We start from the raw sequence: 24,627 nt of genomic DNA, 5'->3' as shown, positions 1-24,627 counted from the left end.
AATTTATTGCACTAGAGAGATATTATAGTTTATTGATTGACTGACTGAGACAGGATCTTCCCCTGTTGCCCAGGCTAGAGTTCAGTGGCATCATCATAGCTCACTGCAACCTCAAACTCCTGGGCTCAAGCAATCCTCCTGCCTGAGCCTCCCTAGTAGCTGGAACTACAGGTGTGTACCACCACGTCAGCTAATTTTTCTATTTTTTGTAGAGATGGGGTCTCACTCTTGCTCAGGCTGGTCTTGAACTCCTGGCCTCAAGCAATCCTCCCACCTCAGCTTCCCTTAGTGCTAGGATTGAGAGTTGTGTTTTTGTTTTTTTAATTCACGAAGGATGTTGAAATTTTTCAAATGTTCTTTCTGCATCTATTGAGATGATCATATGGTTTTTTTTTCTTCATTCTATTCATCTGATGTTTATTGATTTGCATATGTTGAACCACCTTGCATTCCTGGGACACACATCACTTCATCATGGTATATTATCTTTCTGATGTGATGTTAGATCCGGTTTGCTATTAATGGTATTTTGTTGAGGATTTCTGTATCCATGTTCATCAGGGATACTGGCCTGTAGTTTTCTTTTTCTGTTGTGTTCTTGTCTGCTTTTGGTATCCAGGTCACACTGGCCTCATGGAATGAGAACTCCTTCTGCTTCAAATTTTTGTAATAGTTTAAGAAGAATCAGTATCAATTATTCTTCAAAGATTCAGTAGAATTCAGCAATAAAGCTAACCAGCCCTGGACTTTTCTTTGTTGGGAGGCTTTCTGTTCAGGTTTTCTATTTCTTCTTGGTTCACTCCTGGTATGTTGTATGTGTCCAAGAATTTATCCATTTCCTCCGAGCTTTTGAATTTATTGGTGTACAGTTGTTCATAGTAGTCTCTAATAATCCTTTGTACTTCTGTGGGTATCTGTTATGATGTCTCCTTTTTTGTTTCTGATTTTATTTATTTTGGTCTTCTTTTTTCCTTAGTCTAGCTAATGGTTTGTTGATTTTGTTTATCTTTCCAGAAAACCAAATTTTTGTTTCAATGATCTTTTGTATATTTTAGTCTCAATTTAGTTTACTTGTGCTCTGATCTTTATTATTTCTTTCCTTCTAATTTTGGGTTTGGTTTATTCTTGCTTTTCCAGTTCCTTGAGCAGCAGCCTTAGGTTGCTTACTTGAAATTGTTCCAATTTTTTGATGTAAGTGTTTATTGCTATAAACTTGTCTCTTAATATTGCTTTTGCTGTGTCCCATAGGTTTTGGTATATTGTGTTTCTATTTTCATTTGTTTCAAGGAATTTTAAAATTTCATTCTTAATTTTTTTTTTTTCACTCATTGGGTGTTTGGGAGCGTGTTGTCTAATCTATCTGTACAGTTTCAAATTTTCCTCCTTACTGATATCTAGTTTTATTACATTGTGGTCAAATAAGATACTTGATGTAATTTTGAGTTTAAAATTTTTTTTGAGACTTGTTTTGTGTCCTAACATATGGTCACTCCTGGAGAATGTTCATGTGCTGATGAAAAGAACATGTATTCTGCAGCTGTTGGGTGCAATGTTCTGTAAATGTCTGTTAGGTTCATTTCGTCTATTGTATTGTTTAAATCCAATGCTTCTTTGTTGACTTTCAGTCTAAATGATCTGTCCAATGTTGGGAATGTGGTATTAAAGTTCCCAAATATTATTGTTTTAGGGCCTATTGCTCCCTGTAGGTCTAATAATATTTGCTTTCTATATGAGTGCTCTGGTGTTAGGTGCATACATAGTTACAACTGTTATATTCTGTTGCTGAATTGATCCTTTATTTTATGTCCTTGTGTATTTTTTACAGCTTTTGACTGGAATTCTCTTTTGTTTGATGTAAGTATAGTTAGTTCTGCCTCCTTTTGGTTTGTGTTTATGTGGAATACTTTTTTCTATTTATTCACTTCAGTCTATGTGTGTCTTTACAGACGAGATGAGTTTCTTGTAAGCAGCATATAGTTTGGTTTGGGTTTTTTTATCCATTCAACCAGTCTGTACCCATTCAAGATTACTGATAATCGAGGACTTACTCTTACCATTTTAATAATTGTTTTCTGGTTGTTTTGTGTATCTTTTGTTCCCTACTTGCTCTCTTATTGTTTATTTTTGTGGTTAGGTGGTTTTCTATAGTGATAAGGTTTGATTCCTTTCGCTTTCTACTTTGTGTATCAGCTCTACCAGTGTGTTTTATAGTTTCACGTTTTCATGATGGTGGTTAATGTCTTTCACTTTGAGATGCCAACTGAAATCATGAATTGTTTTCATGATTTCATTGAATTGTCTTATCTGTATTTTCCTGTATCTCAGAGTTTCCTTAAGGTAATTATTTTGAATTCTTTTTCTGGAATTTTGTATATTTTCTTATGATTAAGGTGTGTTATTGAAGAATTATTGTTTTCCTTTAGAGGTATCATGTTTCCTTGCTTTTTCATGTTTGAAGTGTCTCTATGTTGATTTCTATGCATCTGGTGCAAAAGTCACCTCTTCAAATTTTATGAAGTATGTTTCTTAGGGAAAGACTTTCATATAAATGGGTCTTGGGGTAATAGTGTGGTAGGGTGCATTGGCTTTGGTTCTATGTGGATGCAGTAGTACAGTCTCTATGTGGCTTCTTCAGTTGTAATCCACACTAGTGATGTTTGCAAGTGGCTCAGAGGCCTAGGCTGAGTGTGTCTGTGGTAGTGGCTGTACAGTTTTCCCAGGGGTGGGCTCGCCAGATTGCATCTCAAATTGGAGGCATGTGCATGCCCGTAGTGGGTTGTTTAACTTGGTGTCTGTCTTATTGGAGTTGGGGATCACAGGACTGTCACTCTGGCTAGAAGCACAGGCATGTGGATGCTCAGAGAGCCTGGGGGTATGTCTGCCAGGGGCAGCCCTTGGGGTTTGTTTCTCAGGCCTGGGATGCAATCACATGGCTTCCTGGCTGGTCTGGGGTGGAATACGGGACTGTTTCTTAGGGTGGGATATAGGCTCACAGTTGTTTTGCCCTCCCAAGGGGCCTGCCCACCAGTGGTGGCCTGCAGGGCTGCTTCTCAGGCCCTGATTTTGGGTGCAGGGCTGTTGGGAAGGACAGGGGCCTGTTTCTGGGTAGAGGGTGCTACAGAGTTATTTCTCAGGTCCTGAGTATGGGCACATAGCCATTCTGCTTGCTGGGGGTGTATCAGTTGCATGGAGACTTGAGGGCCTCTTCTGCTTGGAGGAGGGCATGCAGCAGTTCGGCCAGCTCAAGGGCAGGTTCACTCTGGGTAGGACTACCAGACTGTTCCTCCAGTTACAAGTGTGGTGGTAGTGGGGGGTTGGTTTCCCTTCTTTGTAGGACCAGAGTCATGGCCAATCTTGGGCCCAGGCTCCTCACAGCTGGGGTTCAGCCACTCCTATGAGGTTGGTGGAATAAAGATGGAGACCCAGTGTTGGGGAGATGCAGTGGCTACTGGTTCCCGGGACAGGGCACACTCCAGAGGTGGCTCTGGTCTCACAATGTCACTGGGCTGTAGGAGTTTGGCTCACAGTGGGTGGGCAGGGTGTAGGGCATGCACTCCTTGTGCTCCTAATCTGGGGCAATACAACTGTGTGAATTCCTGGCAGCTCTTCAAACTGGGCTCAGGGTTTGCAAGGACCGTGGATTTCCCTGTAGTAGGGACTGTAGGTTTCTGCAGTGGCAATGGGGGCCAGTAAGACAGATCCAATCAGATAAGGCTGCAGAGGGTATCCTCCCGAGATTCCAATCACCACAGGTGCTTCTCCACTCCCCCAATGCACTCTAGCACTCTCTCTTCAATACTCCAGTCAAATCTTAGTTGTTTATTTGTTGCTGTGGTCCTTTCTTATGCGGGATAGGGGTATAAACATCAGGCATCTCTAGTCAGCTATCGTAAATATATTCCAAATTTACTACAGCGAACATGTACTGCTCATATAATAAGCAAAACCCCAGTAAGTTTTGTGGTGATGATTTAACAACCTGTGGCCTAGAACAGGAATTCTTCACTAGCTCTTAAGGATCAAGATATGGACCTTTGAGGGGAAGGTCTACGAAACACCTGAACCTATTTGTAAAATGTTATTTGTATGTATAACTCTATGTGTGGGTGGGTGTGTATTTGTGGAGAGGAATAAAGAAGGTCCACAGCTTTTATGCATTCCTAAAAAGATCTATGATCCAAAAAATGTTAAAATCACCCATCCACAATTTTGCTTGACCTTATCCCAATTTCTCCTATTTTAGGGGTGGGGCATTATTCAATGGACTGAGGGATAATTTGCAACAGAAATTTCCAGTCTTAATTTAGGTATTTTGTATACCCGAAAGTTTCATCTCAAAATGAAATTTGCACAACTCCCTCAAGAAACAAATAATGAAGTGAAAAACAGTTGGATGTAACTTCTGACTGAATACTTAATGCTAAGTCTTTCAAACTTAGAATACTCACTATTTTAGACTAAAAGTTTTCATATTGTACACTGATCTCCTCTACCTCCACCCTCATGCATTTTGAGAAAATGTCATAAATCGCTCAGAGTCATAGTCTTACAATGGAGTTCATTAGTTTCTATTCTGATCCATTCTGGAATGAGAGAACATACTCAAAGAGAATTTTACTGGAGAGAGAAAAGTCATTATTTTTTTTTTTTTTTAAATAATGAACTCTCTTGATAAAGGTCAAATAATGACCATATGTCATTATTAAATATTCTGCATTTGAAAGGAGACTGGGTGAAACATTATTGTAACTGGATTAAGAACTCAACTTTGTTTCTTGCAATCTTAACATTATACTTGTCTTAGTTTGTTTTGTGCTGCTATAACAGAATATCACAGACTGGGTAATTTATGAAGAACAGAAATTTATTTCCTCAACAGTTCTGGAAGCTAAGAAATCTAAGACCAAGGCACTGGCATCTGGTGAGGGCCTTCTTGTTGTATCAGAACATGGCAAAAGGCATCCTACAAGTAAGACAGAGATGGGGAGGGAGGGAGCCAAACTCATCTTTTCATAAGGAACCCACTCTCATGATAATGGAATTAATACATTCATGAGGGCTCTGCCCTCATGACCTAATCATCTCTTAAAGGTCTCACCTCTCAAGACTGTTGCATTAATGATTACGTTTCCAACACATCAACTTTGGGGATACATTCAAACCGTGGCAGTACCAGAACCTTTTTTAAAGGACAAAATATTGATTTATTTCTTACCTGAATATTATGGTCTTTAAAAGCTAACACCACACAAGTCAATTTTACTTATTTCCAGATACAGAAGTACAAAAAGAAGCAAACTTCTCTCTGTACTCCTATCCGCACCACCCAATTCATGATCTCTGTAAGCATGTAATCTCTAGAAAAGATTTGCTATCAGATATCTTTTAATTCTTGTGCTAGTTACCCTATCATGGTTATAACTGATATATTTGATTATTCCAGGTTTGAGATTGTAAATAAATTATTTAAACTTAATGTGTTTATTATAGTAAAACATGGCTAAATACAACTTTGACAGCATTAAAGAAAATTATAATTTTCATCTCTTGAATCAGAATAGATATAAAAATACTGATACAATTAAACTCTGATGAGATGGCAGTGAAACAAGAACCACCATATTTCTAGCAGGGTAAGCAATTTGATAATGTATATCAACACCTTAAAAAATGTTCAGACCCTTTGAGTAATTTTACTCCTGGAAATTTAGTCTAAGAAAATAGTTGAAAATCTACCCACCTATTTATTTCAAAATTAAAAATACAAACTTTAACCTTTATGCACAGACATCCACTATTAGCAAGTGCATAAAAAAGTAAAGTAAAAAGAAACAATCTTTATGCCCCCAAATAGGGGGGTAATTAAATAAACTTACAGGAATGCTACGCAGCACGTAAAATTTCATTTAGGACAAGTTTATAACAGAAAATTATTTATGCTATGTTAAATGAGGAAAAAAGATATGAAGTTGCACAAACAGTCTGATCACATCTGAGTAAAACATCCTACCAAATACGCATATATATTAAAAACAAAAACCCAAAACGTTGGTGTTTTCCTATTAGGAATTCTAGTCAGCATATATAGCTTCCTCTTGTCCCTTTTAAAATTATTTTCTTCTGCTAACTTATCAGAGTGCCATTGCTCTAGTAGTTATAATACATCATGTAAGATGCTCTCCACGTCCACCTGCTAAATTGGGTTGGAGCCAAATAAGGTGAAAACTTGTTTCCCCTTGAGTACCTGAGATGTGCAAAATCTGAGATCCTGAGGTATAAAGTAAGCCAGAAGTGTGGTTTGGGGAAACAATTCTGTGGCTGAACCATGTCTGTAGCATTTGCTTTTGTTTGCCATTCTGGACTGGTGATAATACTATTTGATGATACATAAAATCTTGCACTTTAAAAGCATATTAACAAATAATATATCCTTTATCCACAAGAAAATGTTTCAATAATAAAAATGGAAATGAAGTGCTAATCAGAAAAAGTAACCTGTAAGTTTTATGCTGCTTCCAAAGATAAGATCCTCTGAACAAATGATTGCGACATGTGGGTATTTTTCAAACTTTAAAAGTGACTATTATATGTTAGACTCCTAATAGATACTTGCTATTTTCAAACTGCACTCATTATCATTTGTTTTCCTGATGACTTGAACATATAACTTTTTCATATAGATATAATATAGGCAAAAGGCAACACAAATGCATGTAAAATACATATAATAGTTTAATGGGAAAATATAGTCCCAAAATTTTAAACTTACTGTTCATGGAAATCCAGCATTGGTGGTTCAAATCGTATGGGCCTGCAATTACCCCGATATAGAGATATACTGTAAATAGAAAATAGAAAGAAAATGACATAAGAAGCAATTCTTCAAAATATCTATATCCCTAAACTGTAGTAAGATACTTGACTTTTGTCATGAAAAAGTATTTTTAAGAAAAATAGAGTCTAATGTTCTATTAGAAATATCCATTTTTTCAATTAGAGAAAATCAGTAAGTGTGTGTTTTAAAAAATGAAAAGTAAAGGTGGGAGTATTTTTCCTATTCAAAGGTATGTGAAAACAAAAAATGCTCAGGTAGACTGTTGAAATGTATTTGGTTGACATATCAGTAGCAATATACTTTAATATGTTCACCTGGATTTTTTTTTTTTTTTTGAGACAGAGTCTCACTCTGTTGCCTGGGCGAGTCCTGTGGCATCAACCTAGGTCATGGCAACCTCAAACTCCTGGGCTCAAGCAATCCTCCTTCACCCTCCCGAGTAGCTGGGACTATAGGCACGCATCACTATGCCCGGCTAATTTTTTCTATTTTTAGTAGAGACAGGGTCTCGCTCTTGCTCAGGTTGGTCTCCAATTCCTGAGCTGAAGCTATCTTCCTGCCTCAGCCTCTCAGAGTGCTAGGATTACAGGTGTGAACCACCACACCCGGCCACCTGGATTTTTTGATACATGTATACAGTGAATAATAGAGTTAATACAACTACATATACTTGGCAGAAAATACATGGAGACAAAAATCACAATCACATTATAACTAAAGTGGTGAAGGACTAAACAAAAATGAATTTGGGATAGAAATTTCTAAGAACTGAAGTATCTACTTCATCTGAGAGTTTAGAACACACTGATCCATGATGTCTTGGCCAAAATATTTGAGTATCATTTCTAACTGTTCCACTTGATATCAGAACTTCTCAATAAAAAGATTTCTGAATAGCAAGTCTCAGATTCACTGTGACCTAACAATGATGTAAACGACAAGTGACCTTAGCAGGGGATGGGTGGTAGCTTACATACCTAAAGTCATCTCTTTATACACTGAGAGGGTCACAAATTCAGTCAGCTACTAAAATTTCAAAATAGATTTTGATCTTTTACAGAAATGATGTAACAGCAAAACCCATTTTGTGAGACTACTTTATTCCCATCACCACTGCAATTCACAAGAACACAAGCTTCTAAATGACACAGTAATTTCATTCAGGAGACATACAAAATACATTAGAAATAGACAATAACATTCACAATATGTAGGAAAATTTAGCTTTAATTCAATTCTACAAAGATTAAATAGTCTGAGTAGCGGAATAATTGAAGTGAAAGTAATGAAGTCCAAACATGTTTTTCAGCCTTATCAATTTAGAGTATTGCTCTATACTGCTCATGATAACCCCTCTGCATATGTTGAACAGAAAAGTGACAAATGCAAAACAGAAAGAAAACACCAAATGTAAGATTATACTTTCCTAAAGCACAAAACTAGACATTGAGACAAGAAAGCACAATTCCTTGCAACATGGTTGCCACATGTAGCAAAAGGCACAGAATCTATTCCCTCCTGTTTTCTGCCCTTCATAGACATAACAATGCCATTCTTTTGGCTCCTTTAAGACGAGATGCTGCTCAGCTCATAAGTTTTAATAGTGTGAAATTCAAACTTACACAAAACCTTAATCAAATCAAATGTATGAATGGGTCCTGGGAGCCAGGTACTGTCTAGTGGCCGGGGCTACACTGGGGAACAAAGCAAAGTGCCTACTCTCATGGCACTAACACTCTAGTAGGGAAACAATAGAATTGTGATGATACGTGATATAAACACAAATAAAACACAGTGGGGGCTGTGGTTAGAACAGAGAAATGCTCTCTGAGGAGGGACGCTGGAGCCAAGACGTGAATGGTGGTCTGGGAGAAGAAAGTGTAGGAATATATTTGGCAAGGAAGCTGAAGTGACCAGAGTGGAGCCAAGTTGTAAGAGGAGGCAGGAGCTAAGGTCAGAGGTGATTATTTGAATAGATGTAGAAAAAGCATGTGACAGAATTCAGCATCTATTCATGATTTAAAATGTTCAAACTGGGAATAGAAAAGAATTTCTCCAATCTGATAAAGAGTATTTATGGAAAACATGACAGCTAACATGGTATTGATGGTGAAAGGTTGAATGCTTTCTTTCTAAGATTGGGAAAGTGGCAAGAATGTCCACTTTCATCACTTCCATTAAATATTGTACTGGATGTGCTAATCATTACATTAAGGCAAAAAAAACAAGAAAGAGGTATCACACTGGAATGGAAGAAGAAAAAGGATTTTGTCTACAAACACCATAATTTAGCCTAGCCTACCTTAAATGTACTCAGAACACTTACATTAGCCTACATTGGGCAAAATCATCTGGGCAACACAGTAAAGAGTACTGGTCATTTACACTCACGACTGTGTGGCTGACTGAGAGCCACTGGAGAGAGTATGGTACTGCTAGCCTGGAAAAAGATCAAAATTCAAAATCTGGCCGGGCGTGGTGGCTCACGCCTGTAATCCTAGCACTCTGGGAGGCCGAGGCGGGTGGATCGCTTGAGGTCAGGAGTTCGAGACCAGCCTGAGCAAGAGTGAGACCCCCGTCTCTACTAAAAATAGAAAGAAATTATATGGACAACTAAAATATATATATACAAAAAATTAGCCGGGCATGGTGGCGCATGCCTGTAGTCCCAGCTACTCGGGAGGCTGAGGCAGTAGGATCGCTTAAGCCCAGGAGTTTGAGGTTGCTGTGAGCTAGGCTGACGCCACAGCACTCACTCTTGCCCGGGCAACAGAGTGAGACTCTGTCTCAAAAAAACAAACAAAAAAAAAGAAACCAAAAAACAAAATCTGGGCCGGGCGCGGTGGCTCACGCCTGTAATCCTAGCACTCTGGGAGGCCGAGACGGGTGGATCGCTGGAGGTCAGGAGTTCGAGACCAGCCTGAGCAAGAGCGAGACCCCGTCTCTACTAAAAATAGAAAGAAATTATATGGACAACTAAAATATATATATACAAAAAATTAGCCGGGCATGGTGGCACATGCCTGTAGTCCCAGCTACTCGGGAGGCTGAGGCAGTAGGATCGCTTAAGCCCAGGAGTTTGAGGTTGCTGTGAGCTAGGCTGACGCCACGGCACTCACCCTAGCCAGGGCAACAGAGTGAGACTCTGTCTCAAAAAAAAAAAAAAACAAAATCTGACCCTACTGAACATGTTATTGCTTTTGCACCATTGTAAAGTCAAAAAATCACTTAAGTCGAACCATCATAAGTAGGGGACCTTCTGTACATTGTTAGTAACCATGGTCACCATGTTATATAATAGATGTCTTGAACTTATTCTAACTGAAATTTTTTATTCTTTGACTAACATCCCCTCAATCTCCCAGCCCCCCACCCCCTGGTAATCACCATTCTACTCTCTGCTTTTATGAGTTCAACTTTATAGATTCTCCATACAAGTGAGAGAACTTCATGTGTTATTCATCTTTCTGTGCTTGGCTTATTTCATTTAACATGTCCTCCAAGTTCATCCATATTGTCGCAAACGACAGGATTTCCTTCTTTTTTTTAAGGCTTAACAGTATTCCATTGTGTACAAATACCACATTTTCTTTACCCATTTGGCCTCTGATGGGTACTTAGATTGATTTCATACCTTGGCTATTGTGAATAGTGCTGCAGTAAATACGGGAATACAGATATCTCTTTGACATACTGCTCATACTGATTTCATGTTCTTTGGATATTTACATAGTCTCAAAGTACCTCTCTTCAGGATACAAAGCACTTCTCTTCAGAATTACAAGAGAAAAATGGAACAAACAGACATAATGTGCTTTCTGATAAGATGCACTGAGAAGGGCACAAACTTTAGTAATAATCCTGCCAAAAATGCACAATCTGAATTGAATAATGAGGAAATATCAGAAAACCAAAACTAGGATATTCTACAAAATAAATGGCCTCTACTCTTAAAAAATGTCAAAGTTATAAAAGAAAGACAAATCAATCATTCCACATTAGAGACTAAAGAAAAATGAAAATTAAATATAAGGGCTTGAGCTCTGGACCAAAAATTTCTTTTCTTTTGTAAACAAAAGACATTAATGAGACAATTGACAAAATTCAAATGAGGTCTACAGATTAAATAACAGTATTATACAGTGTTGATTTCTTTTTTTTTTTTTTTTTTTTTTTTGAGACAGAGTCTCACTCTGTTGCCCAGGCTAGAGTGAGTGCCGTGGCGTCAGCCTAGCTCACAGCAACCTCAAACTCCTGAGCTCAAGCGATCCTCCTGTCTCAGCCTCCCGAGTAGCTGGGACTACAGGCATGTGCCACCATGCCCGGCTAATTTTTTCTATATATATTTTTAGCTGTCCATATAATTTCTTTCTATTTTTTTAGTAGAGGTGGGGTCTCGCTCTTGCTCAGGCTGGTCACGAACTCCTGAGCTCAAACGATCCGCCCACCTCGGCCTCCCAGAGTGCTAGGATTACAGGCGTGAGCCACTGCGCCCGGCCCAGTGTTGATTTCTTGATTTTGATAATTACATGGTGATCATGTAAAACAATGTTCACGTTTATAAGAAATATACATTGAAGTATTTAGGGATAAAAGTGCATCATGTCTACAAAGGATTCGCAAACAATTCAGAAAAATTACTTATAAATATATATGAGGTAAATAAGGGGAGGAAAGGGGAAAGGAAAAGTTGGAAAGGGAGATTATGAATATGACAATGAATGTGGAAAAATGTTAACAAATGGGAAATCTGGGTCAAGGGAATATGGGAATTCTTTGTACTATTTTTGTATCTTTTCTCTAAACTAAAATTATTTCAAAACAGAAGGTAAAAATATTAAATATAAATTAAAAAATAAAGTATATTTCTTGTAGACAGAATATGCTTGAATCTTGCTCTTTAAAATATAGTCTGACAACCAATGTTGAAATCATTTATTGTAGTTTTTAACATGATTGCAGTTAAATCTACCATCTTACAACGTTTTCTATTTTTCCCATCTGCTTTTTATTCCTTTTGTCCTCTCTTTGTGCCTTCTTATAGATCAACTGAATATTCATTCAGTGTTTCATTTTATCTCTATGACTAACTTATTAGTATATCTCTTCGTTCTGTTTTTTTTTTTAATGACTTTAATGTTTCCTCCAGGGTTTATTTCATCTTGCCACAGTCTAACTTAAAATAATAATATTCCACTTTACATATAATATAAGAAACTTACAATTCAATTTTTCTATCCACCCCTCCTGTCCTTTGTGCTACTGTTATCAGACATACAATTTACATGTTATAAATTACATAAAACACTCTAATCATTTTTATTTTTTAAAGTCAATTATCTTTAAAGTTTTTTTACATTTACACACGTATTTTTTCTTTTTTGGTGGTCTTCATTCTCTTGTTAGATCTGTGTTTTCACCTAAAACAGTTTAACTACCTTTTAGCCTTTAACACTAAAGTGCTAGCCTGCTAGCCATACATTTTCTCAGCTTTCTCTGGAAATGTCTTTATATTTGAAGGATATTTCTGCTGGATGTAGTGTGTTAAGTAATTCTCCTTTCGGTACTTTAAAGATGTCATTTCATTGGTTTTTGGTTTGCATTTGTCTTTGATGAAGGACCAGCAATCATTCTCAACTTTTGTAGATACATAGTTTCCTTCCCTGGCTGTTTTTCCATTTATCACTGGTTTTAAGCAATTTGAATATTATGTGGCTTGGTGTGGTTTTCTTTAGGTTATTCTTGCTTCAGGTTTATTATAGTTCTTTGACAGCTCCTTCCCTCCAATTCCTAGGAACTCAATTATACATGTGTTAGACTGATTGCTATTAAACCAGAAGTCACCAAGGGTTTATTCTTTTTCTAGGCAACTTTTTCCCCATGCTTCACTTTGAATTACTTCTGTCACTATGTCTTCCCACTCACTGAGCTTTTCTTTTGCAGTGTCTAAGTTGTTGTTAATTTTTCAACTCTAGACTAGGTTTCATTTTGTTCTTTTTTTATACTGTCCATTTTCCCTTATGTTCATATTTTCCTTTAAATCACTGAACACATAGAATAGATTTATTAAATTCCCTATGGGGGAACAAGCACCAACTGGCTGGTACCAGCCCCACTCAAGATAAACCTCTGTAGCACAGAGCCTGCAAAAAACGAGATTTGCCAATGTTCTCTGGCTGCTAAACCCATCAGAATATTTCTAGAAGACAGTGGAGACACCCACTTCTAATGAGGTCATACAGCATAGGTGTTGATGAAAGTGACAAAATGTAATCTGCTTTGTGGAAGAAAACAGCACATTTGAAGAAGGACATTATAATCAGACATTATAAGCCTCAGGGTTTAATTGTAGGGGGTGTCAAGGTACCTAAGGTACATGCGTGTGCTCCACACGGTGTCTTACTCTTTTATCATCAAAACGACCATAAGACCTTGATCTTAGACATTTGAGCCTCCAGAACTCTTGAGAAATACATGTCTGTTGTTTAAGCTACCAGCTACATGGCATTTTATTATAGTAGCCTGGGCTAACTAACATGTTTCAGTGTTCAACCCAGTCACATACCCAAACTGCATACCAATTTGAACCAAATGTTTATGCAATTCATGGTCTTGGTCACACATACACACACATATACAAAGTGAAATGTGATGGTTGTAAATTGTATTTACAAATCCCAAATCTTTTGATACTCCTGCCATCAACAGGTGAGGGTCTATTTCCCCTCACTCCCACCTTGAATATGGCCAACCTAAGTAGCTGGTTGACTGCCAGTGTATGATAGAAATAACATTATGACTTCCAAGAGCAGGTCATAAAAGGTGATACAACTTCCACTGGTTTTCTTTGGGACATTCACTCTTAAGAGTATAGTTGTCCTGGGTGCACTAACTGATCAACATGAAGGTGCTCACACAGTAGTAATATTCTTTGGGGTTGCAGGTGGGTAAACTCACAACTAATAGACACGGTGAGCATTGTTGGGGGGGAAGAGTACACCTCAAATCATGGTTTAGGTGTGGCAAAGTCATAACATGTAACCAAAATTTGTACCCCCATAGTATCCTGAAATAAAGAAAAAAAAAAAAAAAAGAGTACAGTACTGTGAGGGAGCCCGAACAATCCCAAACAAACAATCCCACGTGAAAAGACTGCAGAAAGAGGCCCAAATATAGGCATTCTAGGTGACAGCTGAGGTCCCAGCTAATAAGCATCAACATGTGAGTGAACATGCCTCCGGCTTCAGGCCATCAAGTCATTCCCAGCTCTGGAGTCTCTCCAGCAGAGGCCCCAGATCATCACGGAGCAGAGACCAGCTGTCTTCTCTGTGCCCTGCCTGAAATCTTGACACACAGAGACTGAGAGCACAATAAAATGGCCATTTTATGCCACTAAGTTTTGGGTAGTTAGCAGACATGAGATGAGAATAAAATTATGTATTAATGTAAATTCTTCATTATACTAGGAAAATACTTAAAATCAAAATTTTGATCATGGAAAAAAAAATGATTTTCTTAAATGTAGTGCAGCATGATTCCATAGCTAATCTCCTAACTGCTAGAATAAAGGATCAAGGAAGAAGCATATGATAAGAAGTGTGCTTTTTCTCTCCACTATTTTGGCTCCAGACATATCACAGAGTTCTAGGGTTCTTAGATGGTCCAGCCAAGGAGGGATCAGGCTAGACTCACAGTGGCCTGGAGACAACCCACCCTGGTACCAAAAATATTTGGGCAGGGTTCACAGGCAGGTCCCAATAGAGCATGTAACATTAGGGAGAAAGAGCAATGGGGAAGAAGGGCCATATTACTGCGGATATGAAAGAGTAATAAAAGCAAAATTAGTGAATACTGAAGGATTTTCATTATTATATTTATGAAGAAAGAAGTAAAGTTTTAATTGTCCTACTCTTAATCTGAATATTTGACACTTAAAAACAAAATTCTTTGTTGATGCAGTCTACACTTTTGCTAGTCTAGGATATTCACAGATGTACTTTAAGCATCAAGCCTGTAAAGAAGAAATACTTTCCTGCTTCTGCTAAATCCAAATGGGAAGTGCAGTGATGACAGCAAAGGCAGGGGCATCTTCTGTTGCTACCACCACTTTGGTAGTTAAGTGTCTGATTCCATTAGATAATTTATTGACAATTTTTAAAGAGAAATTTGCTTTGTTCTCATTTCAAGAATACACTGAAAGAATAAAATGTACTTCTAAAAAGATATAAGATAAATGGGTTCTTAAATTTGTGAAATGGGCTTCTTATCTGAGAACACCACTGATACCATTGTCACCCTTCCAATTACTAAAGGGCACTCACTGCAACAGGTACTGGGAGGTAGACCAGTTGTTTCCGGCAAACAGGAAATGCAATTATATCATTATGCCAAACCTTCTACCAAAAAAACATGTTTAAATCTATGGTTCCCTAGGGGAGTGATCAGTAAAAGCTTGGGGTGAACACGAAATAGTTGCTGGAGAGACTGGTTATCTAATTCAAAGAAAGCTTTCACTCCCCTTCTGATACCAGGAGTAGGCTTTCACCAGATATGGAAAGACAATCAGGCCAGTATCTTCCTTTTATACTGTCTCTTTAAAGATGTGAGAAGGTACCAAAAAACCAAAGAATCTGGGGGTGGGGAGGCAGGGAAGATGTCTTCAAATTGACATGTATGTATGTATTTCCTAATACCTGAGGTAAAACAACTCCCCTTTTATAACAGGGAAGCTGTGTTTAAAAGGGGTCTCTTTGAGTCACAAGACTGGGTTTCATGGCTCTTGAGTTCCTCCTCCAGGGTCCTATAGACAGACCTCTCGCAACTGAGGGCAGCAATAGTCAGTCCATAAAAGGCAGGAATAGCCACAAGAGAAGTCACTGGAGAGTACAAAGTTGAGTCTCTTACAAAGCAAGGGGAGTTTCAGTTCTGAGTAAAAAGCCCTTTGTATATGACAGGGAGGCACGCTACATAATTTCATGACAAATTCAGATTTAAATCTGGTTTTCCACACACAATATTTAGAAATACACAATACAACATGATTTATAATGTGCTATTCCCTCTTCACCAAAAAGAGTAGGGGAAGAGAGAACAGGAGAATGATAGGAATCCCCCAGAAGAAAGTGAAAATATGTTAGTACATTACTAAATATATACAGCTTACCTTTTCTGTTGATATGAACTAAGTCCAAGTGTTGTCTCAGTCTGTAAGAGGAAGAAAATAAGGATGAAAATAATGAAACCACATTTTTATACTATAGACACATGAAATACACAAAATATTTTACTGTAGTTTCAATTTTGATCTTGATTTTCAGGTTAAACCTAATTCCAAAATCATATGACATGACTTGTCACACTATATAATTCAAATGAGAGAATTTGGATCAAATTTTAAACACACATGGAAGCAATGCAAAGTAATGTGATTAAGTTTGCCAAGCCAATACATCCTGTAAGAATACTTCCCTTTACAATCATTTTGTAAAGGGGCTACTGTGCCTCTTACTGTTCACCTCTTACCAAGTGTGTGTCAACTGGTATACAACAGTTCCTGCCATCATGGAGCTCAAGGTACAGTGGGGATGTGTGTGTGTGTGTGTGTGTGTGTGCGTGCGTGCGTGTTGGGGGGGAGGTAGGAGGGGCAGAGACAGTAATTTAAAAATATGTATTTATACATTGAAAAAGGATTATAAAGATATTGGAAAAGCACTATGAAAGGGAATAAATAGATGTACTTACATCATGAGGAAAGGCATGTCTGAAGAGATAACCTTTACACAAACACTAGAAGGACAAAAACAGTGTTGCAGAAGTGGGATGGGTGGTGGTGAGAGAAAACAGCACATGCAAAGGCCCTCATAGAGGAAAGAGCTTGGTATGTTCAAGAAACAGATGGCAGGTCTATCTGGCTAGACCTTAGAGAGAAGGCTGGTGGTCTTGGCAGGGGCCAGATAATACTGTGCCCTGTAAGAAGCCATGGTAAGAGGTTTGGATTGTGTTGTACTCATATGTAATGCGAGGTGTCTCAACGAGTAAGAGACAGACAGACAAAGTCTGCTTTAAGTTTTAAAGACATTATTCTGGCTATAGTATAGAAGATGGATCAGAAGAGGACCACAGAGAAAGGAGAAAGTTGGGAAGCAATAGTTGTAGTTCAGGTGATGAAGGAAATGAAGCTCTTAATGATGTGTGAAAAAATGTCAACATTCTAAGAAATACCATCAGTGAACTTATTCCAACAGGTTAGCTGCTATGTTATAATTAGAGAAAGCAAAGTGTAGCATTATGTTTTCCCAATAAGATATATTATTTTGAAATGGTATTTTGCAGAATGTATATGGGGAAAATATGGCAGATGTGGAAAAATGTCCTTGTTTTGTGAAGGTATATACCAGGTGAAGTATAAGGGTATCTGTAATTTTCTTTAAAATGTTTCAACAATATAATTTTTGCATGTGTGTATAGATAAAGCAAATATGGCAAAATGTTAATTGTTGGGTCTGAGTGGTTGAGAGTATTCATTGAACTCTTATTTTTTGTACTTAAAGAAAATTTTCTTTAGCTTTTTATTATGAAAATTGTAACTATTCCCCACACAATTAAAGAAAATATTTGCAAATCACATATCTGATAAGAGATTAATACCCAGAATACATAAAGAACTCCTATAACTCACCAATAAAAAACAACTTGATTAAAAAATGGGCAAGGAAATCAAAATGGGATATTTCTTCAAAAGAGATATACAAATGGCCAGTATGCACATGAAAAGATGCTTGACATCACTAAATCATTAGAGAAATGCAAAATTAACACCACACACCACAATGATACTGCTTCATATTCATTAGGATGGCTATTAGGGGAAAAAAAAAAAAAAAAGGAAGAAGAAAGAAAGGTAAGTATTGCCAAGGATGTAGAGAAATAGGAATCATTGTGCATGGCTGGTGGGAATGTACAATGTTGTAGCCACTATGGACAACAGTATGGCAATTCCTCAAAAACTTAAACACAGAATTGCCATATGAGCCAGCAAATCCCACTTCTGGGTATATACTCAAAAGAATTGAAAAGAGGGACTCAAACAGATACTGCATGAATCTAAGTTCACAGCAGTATTATTCACAACAGTTAAAGAGTGGAAGCAACCCAAGCATTCATTGACAGATGAATGGATGAACAAAATGTGACTTATACATACATAAGAGATTAGTATTCAGCCTTACAAACGAAGGAAATTTTGACACATGCCACAAAAATGGATGAACCCTGAAGACTAACTCTACACTTACATTAAGTGAAATAAGACAGTCACAAAAAAGACAAATATTGTATACAATAATTCTTATATGAGGTATCTAGAGTTGTCAAATTCATATGAGATAGAATTAGGTTATTAAGTATGAAATGTCCGATTTCCTTAAGTACTAAGTTTTACAGTTGGTATCTATGACATTTCACTTTGACACTTCTTGTTTTGTGTTCATGATGAAGGCACAGCCTCAGTCTTTCAAACGCATGTTTCAAAATTTTTTTTAGAGCAATGTCTGTGAAACCATGGGTAATTCAAAAATTCGTGTTATTTTCAAATATGAGTTCCATCGTGGAACCAATGCAGCACAGACAGCTCAAAACATCAAGTGTTTGGAAAGAATGTGGCTAACGAATACACAGTATGTTGATAGTTTGAGAAGTTCCACTCTGGTGATTTTAATCTTGAAAATCAGTCATGTGGTGGACCTGAGAGCAAGGTGGATAATGATGAGTTGAAAGCTGTAGCGGAAGCGAATCCAACTCAACCTACACCTGAATTAACAGCAAGTTTTGATGCTACTATTCCAATAATATTGGATCAAATATTTGAAACAAATGGGCAAGGTAAAGAAGCTGGATACATGGGTACTGGATGAATTAAATGAGTGTCAGAAGAGAACTTGTCTGGAAGCTTGCCTTTCTTTGCTGTCATGACATAAAAGCAAACCATTTCTACATCGTGTGGTTACGCATGATGAAAAATGGATTCTTTTTGACAATCACAAGTGTTTGGCACAATGGTCAGATAAAGATGAAGTGCCGGAACATAGTCCAAAACCAAATATTCATCAAAAAAAGCTAATGGTGTCTGTTGGGTGGTCCAATGCTGGCATTATCCACTACAGCTTCACAAAACTTGGTCAATCGATTATAGCGGATGTCTACTGCAACCAACTGGATGCAATGATGAGGATGCTTGTGATTAAGCAGCCGAGATTAGTCAACAGAGACAGGCCAATCCTCTTGCAAGACAATACTCGACCACATGTCACACAAGCAATGCTGACACTGTTCAACCTATAGCAGCTAGACTTGGAAACTCTCTGTCATCCACTATATTCACCAGACCTTGCACCAACTGATTATCACTTCTTCCAGGCTTTGGACACTTCTTGCAAGAAAAAATATTTAATTCTCAACAAGTTGTGGAAAGCACCTTTGTGATTTCATTGCCACTCTCTCTCTAGGCTTCTTTGCTGCTGGCATAAGCAAGCTACCGTTAAGATGGCAAAACTGTGTCAATAGTTTAGGTGCATACTTTGATTAGTTGTACTACTTCTTGTTTGAGAGATAATAAACTTCTGATTCAAAATGGGACATTTTGAACGTAACAGAATAGTGGTTGCCAGGGGTTCTGGGAAGGAATGGGGAGTTACTGTTTAGACTTTCACTTTGGGAAGATGAAAAAAGTTCTAGAGCTGGATGTTGCTGATAGTTGCACAATGTGAATGTATCTAACGTCACTGAACTGTATGCTTAAAAATGGTTAAAACGATAATTTCTATGTTATGTATATTTTACCACAATTTTTAAAAGCTATAGTAATCAAGACAGTGGGATACTGGCTTAAAGACATATAATAGATCAATGAAACTGGAGAAAGTCCCACATGTATACAGTCACTTGATTCTCAACAGAGGCATCAATGCAATTCGGTAGAGAAACATGTCTTTTCAACAAATGGTGCTGGAACCACCAGATGCTATGGTTTGGCTATGTCCCTCCACAAAGTTCACGTTTTGGAAGCTTAATCCCTCTGCCCTTGTGGGTGGCTTAATTGTCAGCTCTGCCTTTGTGAAGGGATTAATGCTGTTATTGTAGGAGTGGCTTTGTCATAAAAGCAAGCTCTCTCTGGCACTCTTGCTCTTACCGTCTCACCATCTGATGCCCTCCATCATGCTGTGACACAGCAAGAAGGCCCTCACCAGATGCCAAATCCATACTCTTAGGTTTCCCAGACTTCAAAACCATGAGCTAAATAAACTTCTTTATAAATCACCCAGTCTGTAGTAATCTGTTATAGCAACAGAAAATTGATTAAGACACTGAACAAACCTGTGTCAGGAGAAAATGAGCCTTTATCCTTACTTCTAACCATGTACTCAAATTAATTTCAGACAAGTCATAGTTTTAAGCATAAAAACTAAAAATTCTAAAGCTTCAATAGGAAAATATAGGAGACTACCTTTGCAACGTTGGAATAGACAAGATTTCATGAACAAAAATACACTAACCAGAAAGAAAACATTAACAGATTAGACCTCAACAAAATTTTAAACATACGCTCACCAAAAGACTCCATAATAAAAATGAAAAGGCAAATCACATACTAAGAGAAAATATTTGCAAATCACGTATTTGATGAAGGACTTATATCCTGAATACACAAAGAACTTGTGAAACTGAGTAAGAAAGTAACCAGTATTTTAAAATGAGCAATTATACAAATGTTAACCAAGCATATGAAAAGATGCTTGGTAACACTTTTAAAGAAAAGCAAATTAAAACTACAATGAGATACTTTCCACCTATTTTAATGTCCAAAATTAAAATGAATGACCATGGCAAGTGTGTTGGCAAGGATGTGGAGCAACCAGAACTCCCATATACTGCTGGTGCGAATGTAGAATATAACTATTGCTTCAGAAAAAGTCTAGCAATTTCTTACAAGTTAAACATAGTTATCATGACTGAGTCACAGTGGAGTAATCCTAGATATCTACCCAAGAGAAACAGAAACATATGTTCATACAAAGACTTGTACATGAATGTTCACAGTAGCTTTGTTTGTAATAGCTCAACATGAGAACAACTTATTCCATCAACAGGTGAATGGATATGTGAATTGTAGTACCTCCATATATTGGAATACTAGTCAGCAATAAAAAGAATAAGCTATTCATAAACACAACAACATGGATGAATCTCAAAATAATCATGCTGAGTGAAAGAACTCAGACCCTCAAAAAGGACATTCTGTATGATTCCATTTATATAAAATGTTTTAAAATGTAAACTAACCAATAGTGACAGAAAGCAGAGGAGTGGCTGCCTAAAGACAAAGAGTGAGAGGGTGAAAGGATTACCAAGGGGCACAAGTAGACTTTTGGGGGTGATAAATATGTTCATTATCTTGATTGTAGTGATGATTTCACAGGTATATAAATATGTCAAACTTTCCCAATTGTACAACTTAAACACATGCAGTTTACTGCATGTCATTTTTTATACATCAACAAAGGGTGTGACGATCTAAGAATTCTAGAAAATGAGAAGCTGTAGTTCCTGTGTAAAATGGACAGAAAAGAAACTTAGGAAGTATATCACCCATGTGCACTTTCTTGAGGGAGAAAAAGCATCATGAAAACAGGATCTGGCCAATGAAATTACTCATGATGAAGCATCACAAGTAAGGAAGCTGTCTTGTGAAAGACAAGCAGATACTTAGTGCAAAGGAACTGTGGAAATAAGGTTAGAAAAGCAGAAAACAAATGTTGTTTTTGAATTGTAAGACATAAAACAGAAAAATAATCATTTATCTATAATAAACAAGAATAAAAATATCAGAACATGCCAAAAGAACCCTAAATGTTGAAAGAAAGAAGGAAGACCACAAGACATTATTTTGTTTTTGAAGTAATTTGAGAAATAAAGGCTTAAACATATCTTAAAAACATATCTGAAAACTGAGCTCCTATATCAAGAGATTAAAAATAAAACAAAGAACAAATATGAAAGTATAAAAATGAGATGGAAAAGATTAAACACATCTATATAAGACTAAATAAGATAAACCTGTCTCTTTTAAAAAAGACAAAAAGGATTAAAACCCAACTATAAACAATATAAAATAATGTGGAAATATCAAAAGTCAAAGAATGAGCAAAAATAAAGCCAAAAAAAGGATGAAAGCAAGCAAATAAGGGTTACAACATGAATAATTTACAATGAAAATTTTTATAACTCAACAAGAAAAAAAAGAAATGAGAAAAACAATATTGTGATTGAAATGTAAGCTAACAGCATGAACAGACAATCACATGGAAAGATGATCAGCTTCATCAGATAGTAAAACAATCCCTAGAAGACAATGAAATTTCATAGTTCACCATCCGACTGGCAGGGACCTTTAAGCTTTATGGACTCACATCCAGAGGAGATTACAGGTCTATAGAGAATACGCAGGGCCCCAGAAAATGCCCAGGCCAAGTATTTTTGGACCTTCTATCAAATATAAGACGTAGCTACAATGTTTCAAAGAAAACATCACTGAATCACAGGAACTTGCTGCAAATTTTCTTTTCACCATGTCCCTGGAATAGACAGAGACTCCTTCACACACACAAATCAGACTCCATATGCTTCTTTGGCACTTAAGGACTCCAGCCTCAGCCTCACTCATCACTAGGCTGCAGATTCCAGACCACTCTGAGCCATCTCTCTCTCAGAAGAGAGATATATGAGAGGAAAATGGACTATTCTTCCAATTGAATATGATCAGTCTCTGTAAAAATGTGTATGTGATATGATCTCAAATATTATTAAATTCTCTTATTAAAAAACACATAAAATAATTTTATCCCTATAACTCAGTGGTTCTCAACTGAGGGCAATTTTGTTTTCCAGGAGGCATTTGGCAGTGTCCAAAGGCACCCTTTTTGGGGAAGGGGGCAAGTTTTCCAATAAAAACCAGAAAACTTGCTAGACAAATTCTAAAGGAGCCGTAACAGAGGTATTTTTGATGCTTCTATATCAAAATGGGGGCTACCAGCATCAAGTGGGTAGAGGGATGCTGATAAACCCCGTACAATGCACAGGACAATCTTTATCCCCCAAACAACAAATTATCTGGTCCAAACTGTAAATATCGCCAAGACTAAAAACTTTACTATAACTTCAATTTTATAAAGAGACAGCAATAATTTAGATTTTCACTTATAATAGCATCTCCTGCCATTATAATTCAAAGTACATGGTTGCCGTAACAATTATGTCTCTATCTCCAGTAGCTCCTGCAGTTCTTAACACACTGGAGATAGATAGATAAAGGATTCTATTTCACAGATAAGGAAACTAAGCCTCTGAATGGTTTAAATTGGCAGTCCAGGATGAAATGGTAAGAGTCAGAATTCAAATCCTGTAATCTAGTCTATTATTGCATGCATATTATAGCATATCCTTAATAAGATTTTATATACACCTAATACTGACTTCTTTTAGCTTACACGAGCTGAAGTTGGCCACATTATTACTAACAACTTTTAATGTGGTCACCCTTTTATACTGCATTATTATTATAAAGAATTTAATTTTGTTAGGGAAAAATTAAATAAATGAAATTTACTACAGAATCAAACGTGTCAGTTGTAAATGTGGCACTGGGTGCTAAGACAAGGTCTGCACCACCCTTGAATTTAAGCTTCTTGATGGCACATACACACACATCAGTGGTACCAGGAAGTCATGCTGGGTGGCACGTGAGTGCCACATACTGTGCAACTTTCCCCAGGGATATGCTTGAGAAGCCAAGTTTCCTTGCAGGTGATCAGAATATGCTTCTTTGTCACCTTCAGATATGAAATTACGTACTTTCTTCAGGATTGGGGTAGGGGGAGATACAGGATGAGGACAACTTTTGATTATGAAAACCTCAACACATAATTCCAGTTCTCATCAACTCAACCTCCCCAACAATGTCCTCTGCAAACAATCTCATACTGAAAATGTATATGGTATCTGCGAGGCAGTTTTAAGAACTTTTAACTCACAAAAGGGGTCTTTCCTGACTTTTCAATTGTTTTGCCTCCTGTGCTTGCCCATGCGTGTGTATTTTTAACATAAATATTTATTGAGATAATTACAGATTCACATGCAGTTATAAGAAATAATACAAAGAGGTGTATTTACTCAATTTCCCCCAATGTAACATTCTGCAAAAACTATGGCATAGTATCACAACCAGGATAGTGACATCAATAAAATCTACCTATGATGTTCAGATTTCCCCAGTTTTATTTGTACTAATTTGTGTGCTTGTGCTTGTGCATGTATTTAGTCCTACACAATTTTCTCAGCTGCGTAGGTTCATAGCTGTGTAGGCTCCCACCACAGTCGAGATACAGAACAGTTCCGCACCTCAAGGATGCAGTATATTGCTCTTTTACAGTTACACCCACCTTCTTCATTCTCCTCCCCCAAGTCCAGGCAATCACTATTTTGTCATTCATGTGTAAAATTTTGTCATTTCAAAAGGGTCATATAAATGGAATCATACATATGTAACCTTTTGGGATTGGGTTTTTTCACTCAGCCTAATTCTCTGTAGATTCATCCAGGCTCTTGTGTGTATCAACAGTTCATTCCTTTTTTTGCTGAGTAATATTCCATGTATCACAGTTTGTTTTACCATTCTCCTATTAAAATACATCTGGGTTGTTTCCAGTTTTTCATTATTACAAACAGAGCTACCATAAACA

General features: G+C 37.2%; 1 protein-coding gene and 1 non-coding gene across 2 annotated transcripts in view; both read right to left on the bottom strand.

Annotated features, from left to right (window-relative positions):
• The window catches only part of TMEM131 (transmembrane protein 131), a 205,406-nt gene that overhangs the window by 116,118 nt on the left and 64,661 nt on the right, over positions 1-24,627 (bottom strand). The window contains exons 3-4 of the mRNA XM_069494183.1: positions 15,999-16,039; positions 6,770-6,838 (exon numbers count right to left, since the gene is read on the bottom strand). Of these exons, the coding sequence (XP_069350284.1) occupies positions 6,770-6,838; positions 15,999-16,039 (110 nt within the window). The remainder of the gene's footprint in view (positions 1-6,769; positions 6,839-15,998; positions 16,040-24,627) is intronic.
• On the bottom strand, positions 22,822-22,883 carry LOC138400426 (U7 small nuclear RNA). Its single transcript, XR_011236311.1, has one exon. It is a non-coding gene; the product is annotated as a U7 small nuclear RNA (small nuclear RNA).

This window comes from Eulemur rufifrons, chromosome 19 (genome assembly GCF_041146395.1).
Source record: "Eulemur rufifrons isolate Redbay chromosome 19, OSU_ERuf_1, whole genome shotgun sequence".
Taxonomy (NCBI): Eukaryota; Metazoa; Chordata; class Mammalia; order Primates; family Lemuridae; genus Eulemur; species Eulemur rufifrons.
This window is presented reverse-complemented; position numbering and strand designations above follow the sequence as displayed.